The sequence below is a fragment of the Neomonachus schauinslandi genome, chromosome 1 (assembly GCF_002201575.2).
Source record: "Neomonachus schauinslandi chromosome 1, ASM220157v2, whole genome shotgun sequence".
NCBI classification, from domain to species: Eukaryota; Metazoa; Chordata; class Mammalia; order Carnivora; family Phocidae; genus Neomonachus; species Neomonachus schauinslandi.
This window is the reverse complement of record NC_058403.1, coordinates 51,444,897-51,453,713: the sequence shown is the minus strand read 5'-3', so window position 1 is coordinate 51,453,713 and position 8,817 is coordinate 51,444,897. Positions and strand designations below refer to the sequence as shown.

Below are 8,817 nucleotides of genomic sequence, written 5' to 3'. Positions count from 1 at the left end.
CAGCGACTACTCTGTTGCTATGAAACAAAAGACTAGGAAGGTGAGCGAAGCAGGAAGTCCCGCCTTTTAGCCCCAGTTGGCTTTGGCTCGGGCTCCCAATGCTCACGCCCACCCGCCCACTCCTTATTGGTCAGTTCCCTAGTGCCTGGCATCCTTTCTTCCATTTCCTTTCCCTTTTCCACTTTCTTCCTGGGTGAGTCCCGTCCCCCCATTTCCCTCCCAGTCCCTTTCTATTTGGGACGTGCCGCGAGCGGGCCTTCCTTTGGGGCCATTGTGTACTGTGGGAGACGTGGACTGAGTGGTAGTGCGAGAAGGACGGCCGCCTCCCGCCCATTGGCGCCGCCCGCTGTCGGGCAGTGCAAGGGCGCGTGGGATTGGCCTAGCGGGGCGCGGCCCCGCCCCCGGCTCCGCCCCGCTCCTGGGTCTCTCTGTGTGTGTATCCTACAGGGGTGGGGTATCCAGCGAGTGGTCTCCACCTCCAGCTAGTGCTGCTGCGGCGTCCCGCGGCCTCCCCGAGAATCAGGCGGGAGGGGAGAGCGGGTGTGGATTGGTCTTGACGGTAATTGTTGCGTTTCCCCGTCTCGGTGGTCTGTGCTCTGGGTTGCTCCTTCCTCGGGAACGTGCTTTTACGGCGATCACACACTCCCTACCCCGGCTACCCACGCACCCTGGGCTCGTGCGTGTAAAGTAGGACCCGCGCACACTCGTGTCTCTGGACAGCTACAGCGCGGAAAGGCCGGGAGGGAAGGGGGCGCCGGGGAGGCTTGCCGCTTCTTTCCGGCCAGGGGGCCCTGGGGCAGTCAGCCGCGGGCCACGGAGGTACAGGGGACAGCCCTGGCTTCCAGCTGCTGTCGCCGCCGCCGGCACAGTTTGAAGAGGGGTATTTAAAGACCGGAACCCAGGCTGGGCCGGGGGAGGAGGGAGAGGGAGTGAAGGGAGACGGGCGGCTGGGATTGCAGACATCCCGGGTGTGTGTGTGTGTGTGGGGGGGGTGCGTCCGCCCGGGAGCTGAATGCGGGGCGCCCAAGACCGATGGGTCTGCGGGCGCTGGAGGTGCGAGGGGATACTCTGGCCTTTCTGTGTCCACCTTCCTCCCCCAGCTGAGGTCCGAGAGTGGCAGGGGAGGGTCCTGAACAAGGAGGGGGCACAGACATCCCGAAACAAAGCTTTGGACCCCCACTCCCCTTGGGTGAGACGAGAGGAAAGGAGCGAAATAAGTGAACTCTCTTCTCCCTTCTGTACCCGCTCTTGTCAGTTTCTCACCCCTCTTTTTTTAGTGGGTTATTTGTTGGTTTATTTGGCTCTTAACTTGGGGCTAACTCCTTACCACGTTGGTTTAAAGAACTGTGTGTTCGTGTGTCCGTGTTCCCGTATCCGTACTTGTTGGTTTTAGCCGGGAAAATCCGAGTCCTAAGCCTTTGTTGACAACAGATATGTCCCTTGTGCTCCTGTAGAATAATCTTTACGTTTATATAACTCGGTGAAATCTAACAGAGTGAAAGTGAGGTTTTCAAGTGAGGCTCTCAAAATGTTTTCTGGGAGCTTTAGTTCTAGTGTACATTGAATTGAGATTAAGGCAGGGATGGGGAGAACATTGTGTTCTTATCTAGTTGGAGGAAACCTCTGTAAGTTGTTTGTTTTGTTTGTTTGTTTGTTTTGGTTATGAGTTGGGTATTAATCAAGGCTTTGCTACCTGAAATTCCAGAAGGATGTATCTTTAACTCTTAGTGCCCCAAAAGTTTACTGTTTGTTGTGTGTAGAGATTGAGAGTGCAAATTCATTGCTATTGAGAAGTTGAATCTGGGAACCTGGGATTTTGTTCTCACTGATGGAGAATGTAGTGGGTACAAATTAACCTGTTCAGTTTTCTGCTGGATAAACATTTTCATGACCAACTAACTTTTTTTTTCTTAATCTGCCTTTCAAAGAACTAAGGTTCCAGATGGCAAATTCTATGAATGGCAGAAACCCTGGTGGTCGAGGAGGAAACCCCCGAAAAGGACGGATTTTGGGTATTATTGATGCTATTCAGGATGCAGTTGGACCTCCTAAGCAAGCAGCAGCGGATCGCAGGACTGTGGAGAAAACTTGGAAACTCATGGACAAAGTGGTAAGTTCTGTATGCTTGTGCCTCTGTGTAGCCTTATTTACCCTGGATATGGTTTCCTCTTGTATGGTTTTATTTGTACCATCAATTAATATTATTGTTACCCTTAATTAATAATTATTGTTATGGCAACGGTCTTTTGACTTGGATTGACCATTTTCCTTGCATCCACTCTATGTGTTTTAAAAAGTTGGATTCAGAGCAAAGACTTGTTTTTTTTACCTTTTGTCCTACTCTTCAAGGTTCAAAGTTCCTCTATATGACTCAGATATGCAAAATTTTTACTGTTGGCTGCCCTTTGTTAGTACATGGCCATAGAATAGTTTGGAAGTGTTTGCTCTGTCTTATATGAGGTTGTGTTTCTGTTAAATAACAAACGAGTGCAAACCAGTGTTTTAAGAAAACCCTCTGAGGGACCACTCATGACAACCACAATGCATGACGCTGAGAATATTTACTAGAGGAAGAACCAGATTAGTCCTTAAGTGAGGAAGCAGTATTTGAGAGAGTTTCCATTTTCATCTGTGAGAATTCATCTTCATTAAGAAACTTTTCATTGTTGCTGTTAATGGTAGAGTTACAGTTTCTTTTATCTATTCCATTTTGAAACAGGAAACCTTTTCGATTGCACATTGTTTATTGTGAAAGGAAAATTTATGATGGAGGTGGTGGGGCTGAGAGTATCAGAAACCTCTGTGGTTTCTGCATGTTGCTTTCAGATGAATAATAATTTTACAAGAAGAAGTCAAGCTGGATGTCAGTACCCTGAGAAATCTAGGCAACCTGAATATTTTACTGGAGTCTACTGAGAAACTAGCTGTCAGTGTCCTAGCTTACTAAGTAGGATTATGAAATAAATATGATTAAGATGTAGCTTGCTGCTGTGCAGAATTAATAGTTCTTGTTTTTGAAGCAGTAGTACTGTCCCCTGCATATTGGTAAATGTTTGTAGCAACATCTGGTTTCATTTCATAGATATTTGGGGCTAATTATGAATACATAATTGTTCAGGGCTCTTGATATTTTTGTGACTGCAGAAATGGAGGTTTAAAAAAATATCCTTTGTAGGGATGTGCTAAAGCCTCCATGAAATCATATAGTAGCAGTCGCCTTTAGTTTGGCCTGTAACTGTGTATGAATATTTGCCACAAAAAGCCACTGTCAGTGTGGTATTCGCGGTATAGGAAGGTGATAAGATTTGCTTTATTTTCATTTATCTGTATGTAAAGTACAGATGGATAGATGAATGATAGGCCTGCCATTCTAGGGCTGGTGATGCTAAATGCAGAGTCAGAAATTTTTGCCAGGTAAATATCCTTAGTTTTGGGCTTCATTGTGACCTATTTAAGCTTCTGCCAGTTTATTCAAATTGTGATATTAAAATGCTCCAGACAGAATGATGTCATAGTGTCAGAACATTGCAACTTGCTGCTTGAGGTCAGGTTTGGATTTTAGCGTTGGGCACTTAAGAATGAGGGGTATGCAATGGGAAGAACTGCATGTATTTGGCAGGCACAAGACTAACTGTCTTTACTTTTCTAAAGAAAATGCAATTTAAGGTCACTCTCATTGCCTAAATCATTAGTTGGGCATAAGAGAAGGAATTCATGGTTTTTCCCCCAGCTTACCTGTTATATTAGTGGGCAACACATGGGTCAGATTCTACCAAGGAGCTGCCACTCCCTCCCTATCCCCTTATGTGAGAGGTCATAATTTGTATGTGAGTGAATGTTAGTACAGCAAATAAAAAAGACTGATATCAGGAAGTGGTGAGCTATAGTTAATATAAAGTCATTATTTTTCATAAAACATAAGTTTTATCCACTTATAATTATTTCACCATGGGTTATGGTAAAATAGATGGTTTTGTGATAGTTAAGCCTCTGCCATTGTTTATTTTATTAACCCTTTTGTGGGTTCGGGTTTAGCCTCTCCAGTTGAGAAACTTGACTCATAAGGAAAACTATTATTGAAAGTCTCTACTTAGTGGAATGTGGGTAATGGTGTTGGCAAAGGTGCATTGGTATGACTTTCCCTATTTGTCTTCATTATTTGTCAAGAATGAAAATGATTGTGTTCATTTATGAATGCATCCAGGGGCTTTGTGGAGGGAAAGCACATAAATCGCTATAAAAGACTTCAGGATGTTTATCACTACTCTATCACACAGTAATAAAAAGGCATTGATAATTACTAACTGAAAATATAATTGTGTAATGCAGGAGCATCCCTCACATGTGTTTACCTTTTTTTTTTTCTTTGTCAGTGGTGAAGGAGGTGGTTCTCAACATTGTCCTGGTGATTACGTCAGGATATTTATTATGAGTCCAAAAGTTAATCCCTTGATGTATCACCTGTTTTATAAAATAACAGCAATAGCCTGAGTTTAGCTTGCGAATAACAGTAAATAGTAACTTTCAAGTCTAGCTGGTGGTTACCTGGAAGGCAGGGTTAGGTGTTTAGTTAGCATTTTTTTTCTTTAGGAAGCCTCTTCAACAAGGGCAGATCTTAGAAGGATAAATATGAAACAAACTTTAAGTTCGGTATGTTGCAGCTACCTACAAAGTAAAAGAACTTATTTTACAGGGGATATGAAGCAGTCTCAGACTATAGGAGAAATACCCAGTAAGTGTGTAGTTTTACCATTCCCTGGCCTCTAGAATTTAAAAAGTCAACTGAGACCCCAGTTCCAACTAATTGTTATGTTTTCAGAGGGCAGACTTCTGTACAAGGTCCCTGAGAGTAGGAGGGAGTCATTGCTCAGTTGTGTTTTTTTTGGTGAGATGTTAAGTGTTCTGTAACCAAACGTCAGCTTACTGAGAAAAAGAATGGTAGCATATACCAAAGCATCCCATTGAGACATGTTTTCTGGCTTTAGCTCGATGTGTCAGTTTACGTCAATAGCTAAGCCCAAACTCTTCCGGTCCCTGGATGCCTGTTTGATGCAGTGACAGAACTATTACTCATGAATATATATATCCAGGTTCAAATATACCTGAAATATGGAGTCTGTTTCAAAACTATTACAGAGATGGGTTTCTTAAACACTTAATCAACATGTATTGAGGGCCTACTATGTTCCTACTAAGTGCTTGATACTAGGATACAAAGCTAGGTAAGATGTGTATAACTCTGCCTCTGACCTGTCAAGGAACTCAGACACCAACATCAGAGCCAGGCATATAAATGGTAATTTATTATTTATATTATATTTATTAGGTAATTGCCATATAGTATGGACAAGACTGTAATACAGACCTATGGGAAGTACAGTGGGAGCAAAGTGAAGAAGAACCTCCTTGTTTTTCTGGCTACTGTTCAGACAGTTGTCTGTCTGGATTCTGCTGCACACTACCTTTAGGAATAGCATTATTGTACTCTTGTTGGAAATGCTGAGGTGAGGGTAAGGAAATGATTACTATTCAGTATGGGAGGAATGATAATTTATTAATGTGAGGTTCCTGAGCATGGTTTTCACAAGCGTCTTAGCCAGGTGATGGAAAATGGAAGAAACAGTTTTCAATCTAATAGATGCTAAATGTACTGAGCTTACATGGATGTTCAGGAAATTAGAAAAGAGGTAATTGATGCCAAAGAGCAAAGCAAGTTGAGTACCTGCCTATGTTTTGTCTTGCTGTCCTTGTCGTTTATTTGAAATTACATTATTGAAAGAGTTTTAAAAGCATTTAAAAAGTGATGATGCCAAATAGCCTTTTCCTGCCTTTTACCCTTAGTACATTCAGTACATTTGTCAAGCTTGGAGTGTAATTCATTCTCCATCTTTATAATTTTACTGCAACTATAATATATCTTAAAGGTTGTCAATCAAAGATGCTTGGAATACATGCAGCTACTTTAATAACTAATAGTTGGTATACTTTTCTAAGATGAATTCCTCATACCTCTGAAAAATATTATATGTGGGATAAAACGTAGGTTTTGGATGCCTGTTGTTTGTGTTTTTTGGGTTTGAGATATCACCGTCCTTGGGCCCTTGGAATAGGGAATGTCATTTATTTGAATTATTCTTCATGTATTTCCTTTACTCTAGTGAAGTTCTTCCATGTTAGCAGAATCATGGGCACTATTAGACTTGGGTAGATGATAACACATTAAGTGTCTGAACATTTTTGTTTAATACTGAGATTTTGAACTTGTGCTTGGCTAAGTGAAGTGATCCCAAAGTGCTCCTTTCCACTTTTAGGGAAAACTTTTGGTAAAGTAAAAGATTTAAAGGAATCCTACCAAGTTACCTTGGTTTATCCTTGTGACATAGGACATTCATTTAACAGAAGGCTTAATCAGTTAGTCATCTTTTCAACTCTTATAAAATCTTTACAATTCAGATTATAAATCAGCTCTTCCTTTCTTCAAAGTTCCTCTATATGCTATCTGTTGATTTCACCATTCATTTATCAAATTCCATCTATGGAAAGACAGAGATTTATAAATACCCATTCCATTCTATGTAGTATAGTGTATTCTACATACTCTAGAATGTAGTAAATGCTGTAATGAGGTGTAAATAAAGTGCTGTAACATAGGATATGGTGGGGGAGAATGTGCTTGCTGGGGGGTGAAGAGTCGATAAGGAACACAGCATGGTAGAGGTATTATCCAGCTACTCTTTCAAGGATGTTTTGGATTCCAGTGACGTGCAGAACACACCAGGCTGAAGGAATGTGGGTAAAGGGAGATTGTTGAGAAGGTAAGTTAGAGAAAGATGAAGGAAGAGGCTTTCTGCTCTTTCAAGCAGTCTGGACTTTATTCGGTGGAAGAGAAATGTTAAAACCTAAAGCGGAGTGTGAAAAACAGTTAAGGCTATGCTCTGGTAGATTACTGTCTTGACTCTACAAAAGATGGATTAAGAGAAAAACTTAAAAGTAGGAGTAGTGATCAAGAGGAATTAAAATGGACTGGGCAAGAAATAATGAAGGGCTGAGCTAGAGAATTGAGAGTTGATATAGCAAGTGTAGGTTCAAATGTGGTAGGCATTTTGGAGGTAAAATTTACAGGTCCTGGTGACCCTTTAGAGATAGAGGATGAAAGAGAAGGTGAAGTGAAAGTGACTCGAGGTTTTTAGCCTGAAGGCAGTGATGCTGTTAATGAGATAGGAACATAGTAAGAAAAAGAGGAAGCTTAGGAGCTGGGGCATAAGTTTGTTTTTGGCCATGTTGAGTTTGACATGCCAGAGTGAGATCCATTTTGAAGTCAGAAAGTTGAATGTGCAGTTAAAGAGAGAAGTTGAAACTGGAGACATATGTTTGGTAGATATGCCCACAGAGGTAGTATTTCAAGCTGTAGACCAGCAAGAGATTTGCAATGCAGAGTAGAAGATGAGAGTCAGAGAAAAAGTCAAGAGACTGGTGTTTTGTCTGTGTGTGGGGTTGTACTTAGATGGCGGTGAAGGAGAGAGAATCCTGCAAAAAACAGTGATGAGAGAGGTAGGAAAAGAATTAGGGCAGGTTGATTTCTTGGGTAGAGACAGCTTCAATTAAGGAGATAGTTTCCAATTCTGAGAAAACCAAATTCAAGTCCAAATGGAGAAAACTAAGCAGGATGAAAATTTAAGAAGTCACTGAGTTTCTTGAGTAGAGGCCATTGTTGACCTTTCAGAGTAGTTTCATTTAGGTAATGGGGCTAGATTAGAAAGAATGTGTGGATAACATAACAGTTGTTCTCTAAGTGTGACAACTGGTGAAAAGGAAGAAAGTTCTGATAGATAGCTTGAGGGTTTGCAGAGCATAACTTTGTGTGTGCGTGGTGCGAAAGGAGAGGTTCATAGATTGAGGAGAAGGGATGCAGGTGGGGAGTGATTTAAAATGTAAAGGAAGAAGAAATAATAAAGTATCATCCTAGATTACAATGTGGGAGGGAAAGGCTAAGAACAAGAAGAGTAAACCTTGGTAGATAACTTCTACTTAGATAAGAGGGAAGTAAGGAAATATACAGAGTTTTGAGAGAATTTGTAAATTTTATGTTGGGTTGTCAGGAAGTGATTTAAGGAATAACATTTGTAATGTTTAAACCACATTTTAAAATTGTATAGATGGGGCACATGGGTGGCTCAGTCGTTAAGCGTCTGCCTTCGGCTCAGATCATGATTCCAGGGTCCTGGGATCGAGCCCCGCATTGGGCTCCCTGCTCGGCGGGAAGCCTGCTTCTCCCTCTCCCACTCCCCCTGCTTGTGTTCCCCTCTCTTGCTGTGTCTCTGTCAAATAAATAAAAAAAAAAAATCTTAAAAAAAATAAAATAAAATAAAATAAAATTGTATAGAATAAAAATAGACTATTTTAATCAGTCTTCTAGTAGTTAAGTGGGTAAATAAGTAAAACATTGAGATGGAAATAAGTTCTTATCCTGTATGTTAATTAAGATCATTTAAGAAACATGCTGTGACTTAAATGGTGCCACAATACTATTTATATCCACTCTGCTTGGGCATATGGGTAAATTGTTGTTGTTGTTGTTTTTGTTTGTTAGTATTTGTAAATTGCTGATATTTTCCTAGTAATGAAGCATTTTGAAAATAACTGACCAAATTTTTAGCTCTTTAACATACTAATATTTAAATAATTGTTAAGCTCACTCATGCTATCTTCCAATAGTAATAACAAAAGTAGTTATTAAAGTAAATGTTCTATCCGTTCAGATACTCCATCAGCTGAGTACTGCTGATACATTAATTCCCTATCAGGAGGACCGAGCTG

General features: G+C 41.1%; 1 protein-coding gene across 4 annotated transcripts in view; it reads left to right on the top strand.

Moving 5' to 3' along the window:
* Nucleotides 1-420: 420 nt before the first annotated feature.
* The window catches only part of CBLB (Cbl proto-oncogene B), a 222,459-nt gene continuing 214,062 nt past the window's right edge, over nucleotides 421-8,817 (top strand). For 2 of the 4 annotated variants that reach the window (XM_021692315.1, XM_021692314.1), the window contains exon 1: nucleotides 1,943-2,110. In XM_021692315.1, coding sequence (XP_021547990.1) covers nucleotides 1,943-2,110 — 168 coding nt within the window. Of the gene's footprint in view, nucleotides 560-1,927; nucleotides 2,111-8,817 lie in introns of those variants that run through there. The other 2 variants (XM_021692313.1, XM_021692316.1) reach the window with 2 other exon arrangements.